Source organism: Haliotis rufescens, unplaced genomic scaffold (assembly GCF_023055435.1).
Source record: "Haliotis rufescens isolate VD_foot unplaced genomic scaffold, xgHalRufe1.0.p SCAF_6, whole genome shotgun sequence".
In the NCBI taxonomy this organism is placed as follows: domain Eukaryota; kingdom Metazoa; phylum Mollusca; class Gastropoda; order Lepetellida; family Haliotidae; genus Haliotis; species Haliotis rufescens.
This window is the reverse complement of record NW_025964334.1, coordinates 8,614,747-8,637,302: the sequence shown is the minus strand read 5'-3', so window position 1 is coordinate 8,637,302 and position 22,556 is coordinate 8,614,747. Positions and strand designations below refer to the sequence as shown.

General features: G+C 42.1%; 1 protein-coding gene across 2 annotated transcripts in view; it reads right to left on the bottom strand.

Annotated features, from left to right (window-relative positions):
* Positions 1-8,520: 8,520 nt before the first annotated feature.
* The window catches only part of LOC124143945 (vesicular glutamate transporter 2-like), a 43,195-nt gene continuing 29,159 nt past the window's right edge, over positions 8,521-22,556 (bottom strand). For both annotated transcript variants that reach the window (XM_048386070.1, XM_048386071.1), the window contains 7 exons: positions 19,234-19,380; positions 18,845-18,977; positions 18,033-18,143; positions 15,164-15,291; positions 14,821-14,905; positions 11,622-11,671; positions 8,521-10,257 (listed from right to left, as the gene is read on the bottom strand). In XM_048386070.1, the coding sequence (XP_048242027.1) occupies positions 10,069-10,257; positions 11,622-11,671; positions 14,821-14,905; positions 15,164-15,291; positions 18,033-18,143; positions 18,845-18,977; positions 19,234-19,380 (843 nt within the window). In that variant the 3' untranslated portion in view covers positions 8,521-10,068. The remainder of the gene's footprint in view (positions 10,258-11,621; positions 11,672-14,820; positions 14,906-15,163; positions 15,292-18,032; positions 18,144-18,844; positions 18,978-19,233; positions 19,381-22,556) is intronic.

Sequence of the window (22,556 nt, the reverse complement as noted above, 5' to 3'; positions counted from 1 at the left end):
TTGTGGAATACCATGAACCGGGCTCCGCATCCAGCATACCACACTGTGGCTTGTGGAATACCATCAACCAGACCCCGCAACCAGTATACCACACTGTGGCATATGGAATACCATCAACCGAGCCCCGCATCCAGCATACCACACTGTGGCATCTGGAATACCATCAACCAGGCTCCGCATCCAGCATACCACACTGTGGCATGTGGAATACCATCAACCAGGCCCTGCATCCAGCATACCACACTGTGGCATGTGGAATACCATCAACCAGGCCCCGCATCCAGCATACCACACTGTGGCATCTGGAATACCATCAACCAGGCTCCGCATCCAGCATACCACACTGTGGCATGTGGAATACCATCAACCAGGCCATGCATCCAGCATACCACACTGTGGCATCTGGAATACCATCAACCGGGCCCCGCATCCAGCATACCACACTGTGGCATCTGGAAAACCATCAACCGGGCCCTGCATCCAGCATACCACACTGTGGCTTGTGGAATACCATCAACCAGACACCGCATCCAGCATACCACACTGTGGCTTGGGGAATACCATCAACCAGACCCCGCATCCAGCATACCACACTGTGGCATCTGGAATACCATCAACCAGACCCCGCATCCAGCATACCACACTGTGGCATCTGAAATACCATCAACCAGGCTCCGCATCCATCATACCACACTGTGTCTTGTGGAATACCATCAACCGGGTTCCACATCCAGCATACCACACTGTGGCATCTGGAATACCATCAGCCAGGCTCCGCATCCAGCATACCACACTGTGGCATCTGGAATACCATGAACCGGGCTCCCATCCAGCATACCACACTGTGGCATCTGGAATACCATCAACCGGGCTCCGCATCCAGCATACCACACTGTGGCATCTGGAATACCATCAACCGGGCTCCGCATCCAGCATACCACACTGTGGCATCTGGAATACCATGAACCGGGCTCCCATCCAGCATACCACACTGTGGCATCTGGAATACCATCAACCGGGCTCCGCATCCAGCATACCACACTGTGGCTTGTGGAATACCATCAACCGGGCTCCGCATCCAGCATACCACACTGTGGCATCTGGAATACCATCAACCGGGCTCCGCATCCAGCATACCACACTGTGGCATGTGGAATACCATCAACCGGGCTCCGCATCCAGCATACCACACTGTGGCTTGTGGAATACCATCAACCGGGCTACGCATCCAGCATACCACACTGTGGCATCTGGAATACCATCAACCGGGCTCCGCATCCAGCATACCACACTGTATCAGACAAATACTGCGAGCAGTGCAGTTGATCAATAATATTTTATAGTTCATAAGTTAATAGTTCATGTAAATATGTCTGATTGATTCTTGTAGTTGTCGGTTGTTATTTTCTAGTCAATCAAACATTGAGCAGTTTGGAGCTTTAACTGTTTTTTATTTATATCGTTATAGTGGCATTTAGCTCTGGTCTTCCAACAACTGAGTTGCCTCATGTTAAGTTGAGTGGTTAGATGTATGAAACACGTGGTTGTCAATAATACTCACTGCCCCAAATCCCTGTTTTATCTGTACATGTCAATCATGTTGGTTTGCTAATATATACTGGGCGTAAATAGTCAGGGATCATGAATAGTTTGGGGCATATTTCTATAAAATTGTGTGCTCGTCTCCACTACAAATATATAACACCCAAAATATTTGTGATACCTAACTTCTTTTGTTTAGTATATGTGTGAGCTTTATCAAGGCGGGTATTCCCTGAGAGATTTTTAACATTGTTTAGCATATCATAGAGACCATTTAGAGAGGTTAAGCCTTATGTTACAGAATATAGGACACTTGTTGGTAATGAGAGTGTAGTGTTAGGAGTACTACATCGTCATCATGTATCCAGGGTGTCGCCATGGTGTATTGTCTGTAACCATCTGCCACCATGCATAGCTTCGTTTTGAGTTAACGGGGTATAACTGACATGAGGCTAAAAATAGCTATCGAATCAAACTACAGTCAAGTCTTGTTAATCCCACACTTGTTAATCCGACAATCGGCTTTGTCCGACACTAATGATGGGAACCGATTCAATCGTTGCTTTTTAGATCTGATAATATCCGACAGTCTTGCACTCCGACACATTTGCAACAAATTACCAAAATCACTCATTAATCAGTCTCCTTTTTTCCAACGCAGTGATCAGCGTGCGTCATCTGCCTGTGAGTGCACAGCCGCGTGTTTTGATGCGAGTGGCTGCATATAACAACAGCTGCAGAGGTAAATTTGGTTAACAATAAACAATTAATGCTTTAAATAAACAAAACATGATTAATCATATGCTGACATTACCTCAATCTCATTCAAATCCGATACAGGTTCTTGCTACTGCTGAGGACATCCAATTACAGGTCCAGCAGAACGACCTTTCAAATGACTAACAGGAAGTCGACATTAACCACTCAGAAAGCAGCTTTATTTGAGCTTTGCGGCACCAGTTTCAAACAGGCGACTTCATTCCAGACTGTGCTTTTTAAAGTATTTTGAATCAGGATTGTGTTAGGCTTCAGAGGTTGCATGAATCGAAAACATATTCCGCTAACAATGTAACATAACAATATCAACATTTCACATTTCATTACGTGTTTCTATCGTTTTCTATTGTGTAGTTGATTTCATTGATCCGACATAATCATATCCAACCAACTATGTCAGATTAACGGGACTTGACTGTACACTGTTCTTTCATGATGTAAACAAGCGGCTAGGTCTTTAAATATTAAACTGGGAACGCCTTGTAGCATCATGGCTTAACCCGCTGTCTTTATACTCATAAGAAACACTTTTTCAGCAAAGAAATTATTTATAACAGTATCCTGATTTCATTAAATCTTGTGAAAGACTGCGATTTTGTTGGTGGATTTATGTCAAACTTGCGTCATATGAGGAATTTTCATTGGTTGTTGATTTTTGGCTCGTCAGAAGTACTGTGTTAAGGTAGTGTAGGCAAGATGAAGATAGAGATGGGAAACGAAGCTGTGGTGGTGATTGTGGTGGTGCATGGGTCCAGGGTTTTTAGCATAATAGAATGGAGATAATACCCTGGATAATCAAGGATGGGACTACATTGGAGATATGGCATTAAATGTGTACCTTTGGACTGTCATCATGGAAGGTGAGAAGTGAGTGTATTCAGTGATTTGGCTAAATATGTCCTTTGATTTTAAATAGTTTGTTTACAAACTTTTTGACATAATATTCAATGTGGCTGGTCATATATTTTTTTTAATTTGATTTGAACAGATTAGTACTGCAACTAATGAAGGAAACATAAACAAGTTTCAACATGGTAAGATACTTAAGAAAATAATTTTGTTGTTGTTGCTAGAATAAAGATTTTTATAGTATTTTTCACCATTTCTTATGAACAGCTGTGATTAGATCATGTTTTTTTCTTCTCACCTAATTGTAAATCAGTTGGCCAAAACAAATTGTGTCAAAAGCATTTTCTTTTCTTTTTCTCATTTCGGTTGTTTCTTTGTCCATCGGTTTCATAAACCAACTAAATACGGCCTAAATGACACTTGAGATAACAGACCATTTTCTGGATGTTACCAATTATTTATGGGACATTCTACTGTCACAAATCATAAATAACATTTTTCGGACATTACCAGAGGCACAGTTAACACAGGTATGGGATTTGATTGCAGAGTTACATCCCTTTGGCATGCCAGGATCCTATGATAGGGGTTTTATCCAGTATCCCTGCATTAAGGTCCTTGGTTTATCAGCACTATACAAATGATGGTGGGTTTCACCAGATTGGTAAACATTCAAAGTACACATGACTGCATGCATTCCCCTCCAGTGTGATGGGGGCGGTCGGGTAGCCCAGTGGTTAAAGCATTCGCTTGTCACGCCGAGACCCGGGTTCGATTCCCGACATGGGTACATTGTGTGAAGCCCATTTCTGGTGTCCCCCGCCATGATATTGCTGGAATATTGCTAAAAGTGGTGTAAAACAATACTCACTCACTCACTCACAGTGTGATGACCTTTAATAAGATTGCTGAAATATGGTTCAAGGCAGCTTGAAACTTAAATCTTTCTCACTCACTGTAGGTTTCCGATAAATGGAAACAGTAAAGAGACATTTGTGCTTGGATCATATGTAAGAACAACATTAGGTCTGCAGATACTGTTACAAAGTTTAATCAATCAATTTGTGTTTATTTACAGAAGACAAGTAGAGTTTGAAAATTATGAGATCAGAAAATCAGAAAGCCCAATTCAGCTGGGTGTCAATGATTTGGTGCCCTTTTATGTCTTTCCGAGGACACTACACATATCTCTGTCTTATATAGGTATAACTAGATATAAACATTTTACTATATAACTATAACATAGATATAACTGTTATCAGTGTTATGGTTCTGTGTCTTTAGCAATTCGTTTAGTGAGTCAGAATTTGTTCAAGCCGAAAAAATAAAATTGAACCAGACGATGTAGGTTCCCGTCCAAAGAATGTACTGTTAGGGAGCAACCATTTATTTCCAAGGTGGGAGGTGGAGGAGATTTTTTTTTTTAAATAATCAGGCATTTGTTTTAAAGAAAGAGAATAACACTCCTTGCATTGTAGTAAAAATATAATATGCCCATTTTTGCAGACAAGTGCCCAAAGAGTACAGTTTTTGACTATTATTGAAAGACAATTTTTTTATTAACATTAACATGTTGGAAAAATAATTGATCTCAAACTAAAAGCCCTCCGTCCTTTTGAAATCAAGTGGTTGCTCCCAGTCTGAGAGGGGTGTGTAATAAAAACCATACAGGCATTTTGTCATTTCATCCTTCATATTGTCATTTTATATATGTATGTATAATAATGATAACTTTGTAATAAAATGGAACATCTAGTCACCATTTGTTTGTATTTTGAACGTGGAGCATTGGCTTGACCTTTGACTGGGCTCCTGTCTACCTGTGCGACGCTAAGAGGCGACTCACGGATCGGGTGGTCAGGCTCGTTGACTTGGGTGATGCATGTTTTTTGTTTGTTTGTTGTTTAACGCCGCACTCAGTAATATTACAGCTATATGACAGCGGTCTGTAAATAATCGAGTCTGGACCAGACAATCAAGTGATTGACATCATGGACATCAATCCACGCAATTAGGATACGATGACATGCATCAACCAAGTCAGCAGGCCTGACCACCAGATCCCATTAGTCGCCTCTTATGACAAGCATAGTGGCCTTTTAAGGCAAGCAAGCATGGGTTGCTGAAGACCTATTCTACCCCGGATCTTCACGGGTCGGTTGATGCATATCATCGATCCCAATGGCATGGATCCATGCTCATGATGTCAATCACTGGATTGTCTGGTAGAGATTCGATTATTTACAGACCACTGTCATACAGCTGGAATATTGCAGAGTGCTGAGTTAAACAACAAACAAAGAAACCTGCGCAAAGCAACGATGGAACCAGTCAAACCAAGTAGCATCATTGTAGCAGGCCACCCAGGATGGTCATCCATTGCATCATCAGTGCTCATTCGTCCCAACACGCCCCCACACGCCTGTCTGTGACTTGTCCCAGGACACGAGTGGTCACGAATGAGTGAGTGCTCGGATTGAAGAAGGATACAGCTCCCTGCTCGTACATTAACTTACTGAATTGTTAGCTAATTTTTTCTATCATTAAGTTTGATAACCAATTTGCCAAAAACAATATGTGTTGCCAGTGAGATTCGAACCTCGAACCTGCGTTTAACGAACTTGGTCTTCCGCCATGGCATCTTCCCAAGGCAAGGGAGCTAACTGACTTTAAAAGTCCAGTTTCCTAGTCAGTTAACTCTCTTGCCTCAGGAAGATGCTGCCATGGTGACACAGAAGAAATTCTTTGGAATTAATAAATACACATTTACTAATAGCTAATCCGTTTATGTATGAGGATAGCAGTATTTTGTTTCAGTAGGTTATTCTGTACATTCAATGAACATGTGATTGTTAAGAAAAAAACCTGAATAGATAGACAGAAGTAGAGCAGTGACGGGTATTACCCAACAGCTAAGACTATATCCCCGAACATTTCTGCTGTGTTTCATTAAATGAAAAAATAATTAATACATACCACAAACATTTCAATGCGAATCTTATTCACCAGTAAAGATGAGTTAATGCCATCCAGTAAACTTGTTGCAGATAGATGTTTGACATCGTCAAATTTTTATTTTGTGTAATCCTTGTGGGCTCAGCCGATCACCTGCGTTGCGCTTTTTCGAACACTCGTGTCGGGCTAATCCGAACAACAGTTGAGCTTTATCAATTTTGTGGTGCCCGAAGTATCATTGCTTTACCCTGGCACTGTGCCAGGAAAGATTTGAACAGACTTTAAAAAGAAGCTTTATCTTTGTTTCACATATGTATAATGATATGCGTACTAAATACTAAAAACAGAAACAATTATGAAAATATTTTAAAAAATATTCCTAACTTTAAATTATTACACTAAAACTGTTTCTGGTCGGAACAACCCTCAGAGGGAGCCACGTCTGTGAGTTTCTTTGTTATTAATGGCTACAAGGTCCTGTGCCCATAACGAATTGCAATTTGCATGTGGTACCTTCAGAATCAGGAATGAGAACATGAACATTTCAGATTAAATATTTATGTAATATAAAAGTAGAAAACAAACATTATGAAAACACAATTAGTAATATGTTTTCAAAACAATGACTTCCTGAAACATTTTTTTAAAAGCATATTTTTTTTAACCATGAACCATACTTCTCTGTGAGAGTTACCTCCCCAATGGTAACGCGTAATCCTGTAGCCTGACACATCAGTCGATCAAGCTGTCAATGACTCATTTTCCACCGCATAATTAAAGCAGTGTATACATCGGGGTGTCCACGTTGGGCTTTGTTCTACGATATATTGATATTAAAGCCAGTCTAAGACACTAATTAGGGTTTGACACCTGTGGAAGAGTTTTCTGTGCTTTTGGCATTTTAAAACCCTGCTCTAATAAGCGCCCACGGCTATATATATGCTAATATATCGGCAAGTGAACAATCGCGCGCCTTCCAATTGATCAATATACACAAAATGTACTTACCGTATTTATTCGTGTATAATACGCATTTGTGTATAATATGCAGCCCTCGTTATGGGCCCGTTCATCACCAACATACGCAAAACGTGTAAGAATGAAATGCTCGTTGTTTTTCATTTCCTGGTTTTTAGTCTGTGTGTTTTAATTTACATTTTCGAAGCAGACGACAATTCTGAAATTATGAAAATTTGTTCGGTAATAGCCGAAACCGCTCGACTCATTTTCGTGAACCCGTGAAGATTCCAGGGTAGAAAAGGTCTTCAGCAACCCATGCTTGTCGCAAGAGGCGACTAACGGGATCGGGTGGTCAGGCTCGCTGACTTGGTTGATGCATGTCATCGATCCCAATTGTGTAGATATATGCTCATGATGTCAATCACTCGATTGTCTGGTCCAGACTCGATTATTTTACAGACCGCCGTCATATAGCTGATATATTGCTGAGTGCGGCGTTAAACAACAAACAAACAAACATTTTCGTAACCAGAGCTTTTTTCGCTCATAATTGGCCGATCAACATGGGCAAGTCGTTTTACAATCGCCAAATAGCAAAGAGCACGTGCGAAAGGCTCCGTGAATACATTTCACGTGCATCATTCCGGGAACATATTCACGTGCATCACGTGGGGCCGATTGACACAGTATTCACACAGCTGAACATTCACCGCACAGGCCCAAAGTGCGAAGCCCATTTCTGGTGTCCACCGCTGTGATATAGCTGGAATATTGCTAAAAGCGGCGTCAAACCAGACTCGCCAATAACTCTTGAACATCTAATTAAATTCGGTTGTTTAACGATGATGTTTGAAAACTATAGGAGCTCATGTACCCTGAAGAGTGGCCATGGTTTAAGAACGCGTTTCAGGCCGTTTTCATTTTGCTAGTGTGGGCGGTGGGGTAGCATAGTGGTTTAAGCGTTCGCTCGTCACACCGAAGGCCCGGTTCGATTCCCCACATGGGTACACTGTGTGAAGTCAGTATTGCTGGAATATTGCTAAAGCGGCGTAAAGCTATCCTCACTCACTCATATTCTTAGTGTATTGCACAAATAACATAGAAACTTTATTGTTTGGTACATAGAATACATATTCTTGACTCGGGGGGACCAGCGTTTCCCAGTAATATCAGTCGCCGCAATTTTCTGAGAAGAGTTGCGTCCCTTAATCGCGCCAGGATCTGATAATTGTTGGTTCGATCAATGCTCTTACTGACCGATCCTTTGCTTCAGGATTTTGCACTTCGTTTCACAAAGGTAGAAATAGTCTAAAATCTTTAGGTTTTCCCCAGACAACGGAAACGCTGTTCAAAGCAGCGTTAAGCCCGACTCACTAATCTTTTATTTATTTCCACGTTGAACATGAAGTATTTTAAGAGCAACGCAAGAATACTTCAAATATATTCTGTGAATTTATTTTTGATGCATTTTAACATACATTAACAACAAATAACACATTGAAGAAACATCTGAAATACAGCATCCATTTACAAACTTATATACTTAACAGGTGTATATGATCTCATAATAACAATCCAAATACATATTTCACCATTTAAACACAAACCTAGCGGGTCTTACTTGAATGACATTTGGCACATTATCAATTACCGCAGTCTACAGATAGAAGTATACACTGGGAATGTGACATAGGTATTCAAACTATTGTACAGACTATGAACGACCGACTGGGCTAGACGAACCAGTGATTGATAGCACGAACACCACCCAACGCCGTCAAGGTGTATCACATCAGAATAAAAAGCACTTTGAAAGAACATACACAATTATGATACGCTTCCTGCTTCGCAGTTGACTATAAATCTAACGAAAATCGAATGATATTGTGGCCTAAATCATGGGGTAAACCACGTATATCTAACATGGTCTTAGATTTTACGTTTTTAAGGGAATAGACAGAAACTACATTGGCGTTCGTTTCAACAACAAAATTATTTGTTCCTGAAAATGCTGAAAAGTTTACACAAATAAAAAAATCGTTGGGCATGTTAAATGTTCTGGAAAAAGGTAAATATGATTGTTTTGCTCCCTGTCAGAGAAACATACTGTATGTCTTGAAGCACTGGTGAATACATACTCCATTTCAAGCCAAAGTGTGTCATAACCTTCAACCCAAAGTGTAAAAACGCAACACAAAATGATTCAATTCTTCAAGCTATCGACATTTTCACCCCCTTATTAACAACGATACACTGTATGATATACGGTATGAGATCATGTTTCTGAATGATTTGTTTGTTGTTTAACGCCGCACTCGTCAATATTACAGCTATATGACGGCGGTGTGTACTTAATCGAGTCGCATTTGGTATACGATGACATGCATCAACCAAGTCAGCAGCCTGACCACCCGATCCCGTTAGTCGCATCTTACGAATCTGTATGAAATACAGGGTCTTGTGTATATGTATATAGTTCCTTCAAGAGCCTGAAGTTATAAACCCAGTTTTGTATAATTACAGGGCAATGTATTCGATTTTGGCTAGCCACTACTTCTGCTGCGTGACCGGGGAAGATCCGGGTTGAATAGGTCTTCAGCAACCAATGCTTACGTAGGCGACTATACTTGTCGTAAGAGGCGACTAACGGGATCGGGTGGTCAGGCTCGCTGACTTGGTTTGATACATGCCATCGTATCCCAATTGCGTGGATCGATGCTCATGATGTCAATCACTGGATTGTCTGGTCCAGCTGGAATATTGCTGATTGCGACGTTAAATAAAAAACAAACAAACAAAACCTTCTGCTACGTCTATGTACATATCACAATTGGTTTGGGTAGAAACTTGCAGTGAGTCATATGTTAAAACTGTTTTGGTATGTATTTAATCTCCTTCTGTCTTCTGTCATTTTTTGTAGTTTAATCTATACGTTTATATGTACAGTACATCAAGGTATATCAATTTTCTTTCATGCACCCTTCTTCAAGATGTAGATTTCACCTCATCTGTAACAGCGACTACTTCCCGGCTGCCGTCTTTTGCCGGAGCGATAACGTCGTTATCGGAGTCTTTCTCTGCAGCGACATCATCAGCTTTTTTAACCTTCACTGGCTGTTTAGTACCCTGCACTGTAAATGTTTTGTAGGGTCGTTTAGCCAGTGGGTCAGTTTTCTGTGTAAGAAAAACACTCATAAGATTCTTTATAAACCAACACTATTCAAAGTCATAGTTAGTGAATGAATTCATTTGGTTTGAACAGTTTTGATTTGTTCGTTTGTTGTTTAACGCCGCACTCAGCATTATTCCAGCTTTATGACGTTGGTCTGTAAACAATCGAGTATGGACCAGACAATCCAGTGACTGACATCATGAGCATCGATCCACCCAATTGGGATACGATGACATGCATCAACCAAGTCAGCGAGCCTGACCACCCGACCCCGTTAGTCGCCTCTTACGACAAGCATATTCGCCTTTTAGGGCAAGCATGGGTAGCTGAAGACCTGTTCTACTCCGGATCTTCACGGGGAGGCTTTGAACAGTATTCTAGTTATAGCACGGCGTGTAAGCTTGACGTGGGAAGAACGCCCGAACTGGTGCAGTTCCTACCATGAGGATGGTGCTGACAAACCCAGATAAATAATCAGGGTGAATATGGGATTCGAACCACCATCATTGGTTTCTGGGATGCCAAAGGAACGAAATCCTGTTCAGCCAATTACCGCGTGAAATTTACAATTACGGAACCGTGGCCCTATGTTGAGTGAGTGAGTGAGTGAGTTAGGTTTAACGCCGCTTTGAACAGTATTCCAGTTATATCGCGGCGTGTCAGCTTAATGTGGGAGGAAAGCCCGAAGTGATGCAGGTCTCAGACGTTTACCACTTCGGTGAAACCCACGAGCACGGGTATGGTGCTGACAAACCTAGAAACATAATCGGGGCGAACCGGGATTCGAACCCACAATCATAGGTTTCTGGCGTGCCCAAAGGACAGCAACTCTGCACAGCGAATCGCGGCGCCTTAGACGACTGGGTCACCCGTGCCCCCCGTTGAGTGAGTGAGGGTTGTTTTACCCACAGTTAGCAATATATCAGCTATATCACGGAGGCCAGTACATACTTGTGTCAGGCGAGGGGCGGTCTGGTAGCCTAGTGGTTAAAGCGTTCGCTCGTCACGCCGAAGACCCGGGTTCGATTCCCGACATGGGTACAATGTGTGAAGCCCATTTCTGGTGTCCCCCGCCGTGATATTGCTGGAATATTGCTAAAAGCGGCGTAAAACCATACTCACTCATTGTGTCAGGCGAACCAGTGGTTAATGATATGGGCGATCCACGAAACCTGTGTGCCATGACACATTCACTCACTCGTAAAATAAATACACAAAACAGTGAACATGTTTAGGACTCAAAATACATTAAAATGTTTTCAACAAAATTCAATAATGATCACGCCAATCTGAATTGAGGCTAAACAGTTCTCCTGAGGCTAGCAATATGCCTGGATCCAGCCCGAATCAATAAACTGTATTATACCTGTACGAGACGAATGTGTTCAGGTGGCGTTGCCCACGGCTGTTCCTCACCTGTTGGGAGTACAAACACTGTGTTAATATGGAGCGGTTACTGTCATGTACATATTGATTACACTAAGCAAGCTCACTGATCACAGCTGCAGAATGTATGCACATCACCCGAACACACTGCAAATACAATATGTCAAGTGAGTGAGGATGGTCATGTTTAATGTTGCATCAAGTTCTTAGATATATTTTTTCGGTCACAAGTTTCAAGGTATACATTTTTTTCACTGTCGAACAATTAGTTGTATCACCACACATTATTTTCAGTACATATAGCATATCCAGCGAACATATTTTGGTTCGTTAAACCTGGTCAACACAATATCTTACAAAGCGAGCCTCCCATCAACACTAATATCTTACAAAGCGAGCCTCCCATCAATACTAATATCTTACAAAGCGAGCCTCCCATCAACACTAATATCTTACAAAGCGAGCCTCCCATCAACACTAATATCTTACAAAGCGAGCCTCCCGTCAACACCAATATCTTACAAAGCGAGCCTCCCGTCAACACCAATATCTTACAAAGCGAGCCTCCCGTCAACACTAACATCTTACAAGCGAGCCTCCCATCAACACCAATATCTTACAAAGCGAGCCTCAAGTCAACACCAACATCTTACAAAGCGAGCCTCCCGTCAATACTAATATTTTACAAAGCGAGTCTCCCATCAACACTAATATCTTACAAGCGAGCCTCCCGTCAATACTAATATCTTACAAAGCGAGTCTCCCATCAACACTAATATCTTACAAGCGAGTCTCCCGTCAACCACTAATATCTTACAAGCGAGTCTCCCATCAACACTAATATCTTACAAGCTAGCCTCCCATCAACACTAATATCTTACAAAGAGAGCCTCCCGTCAATACTAATATCTTACAAAGCGAGCCTCCCGTCAATACTAACATCTTACAAGCTAGCCTCCCATCAACACTAATATCTTACAAGCGAGCCTCCCGTCAACACCAATATCTTACAAAGCGAGCCTCCCGTCAACACAATATCTTTCAAAGCGAGCCTCCCGTCAATACTAACATCTTACAAGCTAGCCTCCCATCAACACTAATATCTTACAAGCGAGCCTCCCGTCAACACCAATATCTTACAAAGCGAGCCTCCCGTCAACACTAATATCTTACAAAGCGAGCCTCCCGTCAACACTAATATCTTACAAGCTAGCCTCCCATCAACACTAATATCTTACAAGCGAGCCTCCCGTCAACACCAATATCTTACAAAGCGGCCCTCCAGTCAACACTAATATCTTACAAAGCGAGCCTCCCGTCAACACCAATATCTTACAAAGTGAGCTTTCCGTCAACACCAATCTCTCATAAAGCGTAATATCTCCCAATAACTTACGAAGCAGGCCCCCCTTTGCTCACGAACGTACCCATTTAGGTAAATATCACCTTTATTTACCTCTGTTTCCTTGTAGAGTAAAACAAAACAAACAGCGTGCGTGTCCGTGAGCATGATCTTCAGGTCCCACATGTTTTGTGAGTGTATTAATCAGATCACGTTATTTTTCTGTTTGTTCATCAAGACATTGTATGTTTGTTTCTGATTTTCTTTAAGAGGATTCACGTTTTTTCTGTGAGTTTGTTCATCATGTCATCGATTACAATGTCTAGTTTCCGTACATAGCGGCGGCTAACGGCTGTCACACAATCCAAAATACGATGGACGCATTGCTGATTTAAATCTATATTCAGATACAATTCATTACCATACATATCAGTAATACTTATTCTCTGATCAAATCATATCAAAACATATGGGTCATATTTCATGATGCTCATTCGCGCGTGCAGATCTGATTCGACAACTGCACCAAACAGTAAATTCGGGTGGGTGGGGGTGTGCGTCTGAGTGTATGGGGAGTGGGTAATGGGGGGGGGGGGGGGGGGGGGGGGGAATTGGGTAGGAGGGCCAGTTTAAAACGAAGTGTTTTGTTAGGCCTTCTTTAGTTGTGTTCCCGTTTTTCAGGTGAACAAATGACGGGTGCCACCTTTTCGCGAGCAAATGGTGTCATCACATAATGATAGTGATTCATAAACACATGCTCGTGTTTGTTTGTTTATTCTTTAACGCCGCACTCAGCAATATCCCAGATGTATGACGGCGGTCTGTAATTAATCGAGTCTGGACCAGATAATCCAGTGACATCGATGGGTGGTGATAAACCTCACCTGGGACTAATGCGTGGATGTAAACCTCACCTGGGACTAATGGGTGGTTGTAAACGTCACCTGGGACTAATGGGTGGTTGTAAACCTCACCTGGGACTAATGGGTGGTTGTTAACCTCACCTGGGACTAATGGGTGGTTGTAAACCTCTCCTGGGACTAATGGGTGGTTGTTAACCTCACCTGGGACTAATAGGTGGTTGTAAACCTCTCCTGGGACTAATTGGTGGTTGTTACCCTCACCTTGGACTAATGGGTGGTTGTAAACCTCTCCTTGGACTAATGGGTGGTTGTAAACCTTACCTGGGACTAATGCGTGGTTGTAAACCTCACCTGGGCCTAATGGTTGGCGATAAACCTCAACTGGGACTAATTGGTGGTGATAAACTCACCTGGGACTAATGGGTGGTTCTAAACCTCACCTGGGACTAATGGGTGGTTGTAAACCTCACCTGGGACTAATGGTGGTTGTAAACCTTACCTGGGACTAATGGGTGGTTGTAAACCTCACCTGGGACTAATGGGTGGTTGTAAACCTCACCTGGGACTAATGGTTGGTGATAAACTCACCTGGGACTAATGGGTGGTTGTAAACCTCACCTGGGCCTAATGGTGGTTGTAAACCTCACCTGGGACTAATGGCTGGTTGTAAACCTCACCGGGGACTTATGGGTGGTGATAAACTCCTCTGGGACTAATGGGTGGTTGTTAACCTCACATGGGACTAATGGGTGGTTGTAAATCTCACCTGGGACTAATGGCAGGTTGTAAACCTCACCTGGGACTAATGGGTGGTTGTAAACCTCACCTGGGACTAATGGGTGGTGATAAACTCACCTGGGACTTATGGGTGGTTGTAAACCTCACCTGGGACTAATGGGTGGTTGTAAACCTCACCTGGGACTAATGGTTGGTGATAAACTCACCTGAGACTAATGGGTGGTGATAAAACTCACCTGAACCTAATATTATAAACAGTATGGCAGCTACAGCGACTACGCCGACGGTGATGTAGAACACGTGTCTCCAGCCATCCAAGTCCTTGAGACAGAAAAACAAACCAGCATCACATTGAGAATAAGAAACTTGCATCACTTTGCGGAAAAACTCGCATCACTTTGAGGAAAAACTCGCATCACTTTGAAAAAAAAGGAAAACAGCAATACTTTGAAAAAAAGGAAAACAGCATCACTTTGAAAAAAAAGGAAAACAGCATCACTTTGAGAAAACAGCTTAGCATCACTTGCTTCATATCTTGAAATGTCACTGATATGCTCGGTTTGCAGTCTCTGTTCGTACCTCATTTATAGTTAGCTCCCCCGCCACCAGGGGCGCAGCGATAGCCCCCATCACCCCAATCGTTGACGTCACAGCCACCAGGAACGAGGCGTGTCGTGTTGAGAGGTCGTAGTGATTAATCTGCCAACCTGAAAGAAACAAATACCTGTACATTACAAATAAACAACCCACGGAATATTGTCTTTCCTTTACCTGCCACACTCTCTGTGAACATCAGGTCAGCTTAACGAAGCAATACATTGCGAATGGCGCTGTGAAGTCAATGTTTAAGCATTTGAGGTACACAAAATCGTAGCTGTTTGAAACCAGACCCAGAATGGAAGCGAACTGAGAAATAATCAATGAATCCATGTTGGATGTAGGATGGCACCTGTGTAAGGATATTTGTCACAAGCTGAGAAAAATGGAAGCGGATAAGACCTCCCTATATCATCTTCCCGAGGCAAGGGAGTTAACTGACTATAAAGTCCAGTTTCCACCCTCGCCGAACTAGGCTGGACTAACGAGTCTATGCATAGTCCTATCAAAGTCGCGCAACGAAATCGGAATCCGGTTGGTAATCTGTTGTGCAGATTTCGGTCGATTGCAGGATTTGCAAAGCATGTGCACCGCCAACTCGTTGTCAACAGATGTTTTCCAAATCTTTTCATGTTTTTAATCAAGGTGCTCACGTGATTTGGTGCATTTCGCGATGTAAGACCCGTTAAATCACAATATAGATCTTGATTATCGATCAGATCGTCCTGACAGGGCGCCGCCATTTTGTGGACAATTTAAAAAACCTGTTGAAGGAATATCCGTTTGTATTTTTTATGTGATGCCTTTCTAGAACAGATTACGTTTGTTCAATTGTGTTGCATTTTAAAAAAATGGGTTAATATACAAAAGTAATAACATGTAGTCACGTTTAAAATCAACATCCAATTACCTGAACCCAATAGCAAATACATATCAATGACATTCAAATTATTTTCTTGTTTCATTTGTAGTTGGTTGAGATTGCACTGGGTAGAATTTCAAGCTATAATAAAGGTAGATAAATTTGTGAGTACTACTCTACGGCGTATTAGCAATTTACAAACCATTCTGCAGTTTGAGTTGAAATGTGAAACTATGTACATTACATTTTGTGAGGACGCGAAATTAAAGCACCAGCTGTACGGCACGCCTGTTTGTCGCTGGGCTGGTGCTATGTGATAGTAACAGGGTCGAGAGAAGTGTAGATAACAGATTTAATCCAACAATACGTCTGACATAAACACTTTCAGAATATGATACATTTAAACAATAATCTGGCTGTGGAAAACACTTACTCGACAACCTTACCAACATGTTGACCCGTGAAGATCCGGGATAGAATAGGTCTTCAGCAACCCATACTTGCCGTAAAAGGCGACTATGCTTGTCGTCAGAGGCGACTAATGGGATCGGGTGGACAGGCTCGCTGACTTGGTTGATGCATGTCATCATATACCAATTGCACGGATCGATGGTCATGGCATCAAACACTTGATTGTCTGGTCCAGACTCGATTATTTACAGAAAGCCGTCACATAGCTGGAATATTGAATAGTGCGGCGCAAAACAACAAACAAACAAACAAACATGTCGGATATGGCGGCTGGGTCTGTATGCGTTCGCTGCTCGGTCTTAAATTTCCGATACCCGATTGCCGAGGTCTTATTCCCCGACTATAACCGAGGAGGACTGCTTTATCTAACTTATAAACCGTCTAAATGCAAGAAATTACAGAATATATGAGGAAACATCGATATATCTTATAGTGAAACAATACAGTGTGTCGCGGTATAAAAGGAATGCGATCAAAGCGTGCGAGAGAAGAATCACGTGCAGCATCAGTGGTTCAGTGAGAAAACAACGCGATATGTGAGGTTGCAGGTTCGATATCACCCAACCCAACTCCAGTTGTTTCTGAGGCAATGTGTCCCTATTTCACGCTTAACTCTGTAAAAAGGGAATATAAGACACCAATTCCCGAACACATTTGAGATCGCAATCAGTAAATTCAGTGTGTAAAATTTCATTTCTCTAAATTAAATAGTTCTTGAGAAAAACTTGTCCCCCTTGAGAATCGGACGGACGAACTCCGTTCCTATATCCCCATCCACTTTGTGACGGGGGATAAAATGAAGCGGTTCTCGCTATTTTTAGTGTTGATTTTGTTTCATTCAAGATGACGTTGTCACGTAAATAAAAGCGACAAAATCCTTCTAATAAGCATAAAAAATATATGCTAAAAGCAGGTTTTATTGTACGATTCCGACTATATCATAAGTATATGTTTATGAACCAAATCAAAGTGGTTGCGAAAAGGCGAGCATATCCTCCCCTCCCACCGATGGCACCCGTGACGTGAATATATGGTACAAGTCTAAAATAGGGAATTACATGCGATATCGTTTTTCGCCACCGATGCGTCAAATTTGGACGTAAAATGACGCGTCAAATAACTAGTTATTGATGATAAACATTGATTGGCGAGTAACACGTCATTGATATGAAAATAACAATAATTTTAAGAACGATACATTATTAATAAACATTAAAAACAATAATAATATTTTATATGATATTTTCTGAGGTAAACAATGGCAATATCACAATAACAATAATCGATAAATAATTAAATTCGATCCTTAAAAATGCTTTTTATTATTATTATTATTATTATTATTATTATTATTATTATCATTATTATTATTATTTTTGGAAAAGACGAGGACTATAAGGATGATTACGCTGACCACAATAATTAGATACGATAATTAATGTAGTAGGTAGTAGTTTTGGACACGGCGACGACGACGCCGCGGCGATGATGATGATGATGATGATGCGCATGACGTACCTGACACCGCCAGGCCTCCAAAGCCCACTCCTATAGTGAGGAAGACGATCACCGGAACCTTCTGCCACACAAAAGTGAGGATGAAGAATGACAGGGTCTGAACTCCGAATGCTGGAACAGATGCCGAATCGTATACAATAACGTTAAAGGAAGCTCACTGTCGGCAATTAAGCTGGGATAAATAGGACAACGTTTGATAAACTCATTCACAAATCTTTTGCATGCACGCATGCCTTTTCTTTGTTATACAATTACAGGAACGGTTTTTTTGCTGTCAGGGAGGGTAACTCGTCTGATAGCGTGGCATCCTCAAGCACCGCTTATCCTGGGTATCACTATTATTGGGAATAAATGCTGAGCATTTCATGGAAAACCTTTTGGCCCATTTCGATGAAATTTACTCGGTGGCGTGGATTGTTGATCGTGTCTTAACTAACTAATCCGTGAAGATCCGGGTTAGAATAGGTCTTCAACAACCCATGCTTGCCGTAAAAGGCGACAATGCTTGTCGTAAGAGGCGACTTACGGGATCGGGTGGTCAGGCTCACTGACTTGGTTGATGCATGTCATCGCATCCCAATGTGGATCGATGCTCATGATGTCAATCACTGGACTGTCGGGTCCTGACTCGATTATTTACAGATCGCCGTCATACAGCTGGAATATTGCCGAGTGCGGCGTTAAACAACAACAAATCCAACAAAAATCCTAAGAAACTATTTTGCCTGCTTGAGACTCGATTATTTACAGGCCGCAGTGATATTTCTGACTGCGGCGTTAAACAGCATTCACTCATTCATTCTTTGTATTACCTATTCCTGTGAGGAGCTTCCTGACTGTGCCCGTTCTTAATTTGCTTTTGATGAGCAGATAGTCGGCGATGTAGCCGCTGACGAAGGAAAGCACCACCTTCAGTATGTGAGGCAGCGAGGAATACATGCCATTCTGCAAGGTCAAGGGCATGTCAGTGAAACGTAATCAAAAGAAGAATATATTTTCTATTTAACCAGTGCCGGGGATTTGCCTGAATGGAAAATGAAATAAACACCTCCCGGTTGTCAATATACTTAATGCTGCACTGACTCTCGGACCGCACTTAAACGTTAAATAAAAAATGAAACTTTTTTCAACATGAACTGGATGCAAGCACTGGATGGATATGGCGAAAATTGAAATTATTCTAGTACATATGTATACAAACCTCGGCGATGTTAAATCCAAACAAGCTCAGGTAGAAAGGTTCGTTCGTCAACATTAGTATAAACACCCAGTTCCTGGCAAAATGGCAGATACACAGGGATATCACAGCAGGGGAAGTTATAATGCGTTTCCAGGGTAACCATGATTCCTGGAAGAAAGAAAAACGTTATTATGTTTCGAGAACGACGTGGGCATCGCGCTTTTAAGGACAGATCATGTCCATACAACAACGATTAAGAGGCCTGTGAGTGAGTATGGTTTTACGCCGCTTTTAGCAATATTCCAGCAACATCACGGCGGGGGACACCAGAAATGGGCTTCACACATTGTACCCATGTCGGGAATCGAACTCGGGTCTTCGGTATGACGAGCGAACGCTTTAACCACTAGGCTACCCGACCGCACCTAGCTTCAGTGTTATTGAATTTCAAAAGTGAAAGATAGCCTATTTGATAAGGTAATCACTGTCGTGCGTGTATATCAAAGTCGAATACAGAATCCATTGGCTGCAACAAAGTTCGTTTGAGTCACATTTGAGAGTTGCATCCCTTAGTTGTGCAAGTATCCGATGAACTGGTTTCGAGCCCCAAACACGTTCTGATAATGGATCTTGGTCTGTCAGTGGCAAATTTGTATTTTCGTATTTTACTTGAGGTCTGGAAGTTGCATTACGTTCGGGTTCTCTTCCACACCAAGCTGCCATGCACGAAATTCTCAGTCAAATGAATACATGGATCTCCAAGCGGACATCTCTCCCTGGAGAAACTTCATATACGACAGGGGAGGTGTTTCGCCGATTGGTTAAAGCGTTCTCTCGTTACGCCGAATGGTCGGATTTAGTTTCAGTGCTTTTGGTTTCAAACACACCGCCTCCTGGTCTAGTGGTAGAGCTTCCGCCGGAGAGCGGAATGTCCGGAGTTCGTTCCCCGGCCGCTTCATACCGAAATACGTTAAAAGATGGTACTTGTTGTTACCCCGCTTCGCGCTCGGCATTAGGGGACTAAAACAAGGACTGGTCGGTTCGGAGTCAATATACTGTGTCTGAGTGGGGTATACATGTTAAACTGCGACATGGTATCTCAGTGGGCTAGCACTATACATCGGCATCAGTCCGGACTAGTACAAGCAGCCACACACACAAACACCGCTATTTAAGTGAAATAATCTTGAAAGCTAAATACCCAATTTCACCTCACCTCACATCAAGAAGGTTTTTTAAATTGTTCACAGGCTAGTATTCGTTTACAATGGGGATAGTCAGTTTCAAATGAAACAATATGTGTGTGTACGCGTGTGTGTGTGTGCGTGTGTGTGTGTGTGTGTGTGCGTGCGTGCGTATGTATATGTGTGTGCGTGTGTATTTGTGTGCGTGCGTGCGTGTGCGTGCGTGTGGGTTTGTGTGTGTGTGTGTGTGTTTCAGCTGTCCATTACACAACATTCATTTGAATATGTGTTTCCATAAATGTGCGAGTTAGCTATGATATATCAGCATAATGTGGGAGGAAAGACGAAAGTGATGCTGGTTTACCACTTGGTGACGCCCTCGAGCAGGGTTATGGTGCTGACAAACCTAGAAACATAAACGGGGAATATGGGATTCGAACTACGATCAGCGGACTCTGACACGACGACTCTGCAAAGCCAGTGAGTGAATTGGGTATTACGCCGCTTTTAAAAATATTCCACCAATACCGGGCGAATCAAAAACAGGTCTAACATTGGACCTAGTGGGAAATAGAACCCGGCCTTCGTCGTGCCGAGCTGACTATAGCCTAACCGCTGGGCTACCCCACCGCTACCCGTGTTCCCGTTCCGCCAATAGGCAACACTAACTCCTTATAGTGAAACCTGGCTAGTCCACTAGTCTCGCCTAACCGAGTCGGGAACGCTCACATATATTTAGCAACCCATGCTTGTCGTAAGAGGCGACTAACAGGATCGGGTGGTCAGGCTCCCTGACTTGGTTGATTCATGTCATCGATCCCAATTGCGTGGATCGATGTACATGATGTCAATCACTGGACTGTCGGGTCCAGACTCGATTATTTACAGACCGCCGTCATATGGCTGGAATATTGCTGAGTGCGGCGTTAAACAACAAACAAACAAACGCATATATTTAACTTTACTCCAACCCGTAACTCCTAACTTCAACAGTTGGTTCATCTATTAACTAGGAAATCTACAGTCTGGATCTACAGTCTATATTTTTAAATATGGTTCAGAGTTTGGTGAATTTTCCACAGCGTTATGGCCGAATGTGTTTCACTGACATAGGTTTTTCGAAGCATTACTATTGTAATTGCAGCATCATTGTATATCCCACAAACAAGGACATGATTATATCTTAATAAAACCTCCTAGAAACGAATACCTGATAAGCTTATATAAACAATTAGACTCACGTGACTACCCGTCTGATTGGAAAGCTGTCGTTTCATCAGCGTGGTGGCGACATCTGTGGGGCTATCATCATATACCTCTCCAATCAGACAGTTCCATTAATCACGTGCTTAGTGTAATTATTCTTATTTTTATTTATGTGAGCATCACAGCTTGTACTGGGTCGCGTTTGCACAATAGCGAGGTCTGCGTTGGACCTGAAGCACAAGATGCGTTTTACCACTGACCATTAGACTATACAGTAAACTACGTTTATAACGAACAAGCTTATAACAAAGTGACCGATATAACGAACATATTTTTTAACCCAGATCATTTGTTGTATAAATGCTGTATATATGCTTACAACGAACTACGGTTATTACGAACTAAAATTAGTGGTCCCTTCGAGTTCGTTATAACCGTTTATTGTAGTCATCAGGGATGCTGGGATATTTGTTGGAGACAGAATATTTATTATCTCCGAAAGAAGGAGCCAAACAATATATATGGACACACAACACATGTATTTATTATTAATGGATGTTCAGAAGTAGCGACACAATAGCACATGGTCAAGAAGACGTCTTCGCCTGGGTCAGCACTTGCCCACAATTCTTGAGTCACAGAGAATCAACAGTACAATAAAGTACGGTTATAACGAACTCAAAGGGACTACTAATTTTAGTTCGTTATAACCGTAGTTCGTTATAAGCATATGTACAGCATAACTACAGCAGATAATCGGGACCAAAAACGTAAGTTCGTTATATCCGTCAGTTCGTGATAAGCGTGTTCGTTATAACCGTGGTTTACTGTACTTAGGTCAGGCGAGAATCTTTAGCCGTAACGATGCGCCAGACCAGTTTCTTTAGCCGTACCGAGGATTTAATACCTAGGACAGACGGAATTCTTAATGTAAGGAGGTTACAGTACTTAGGC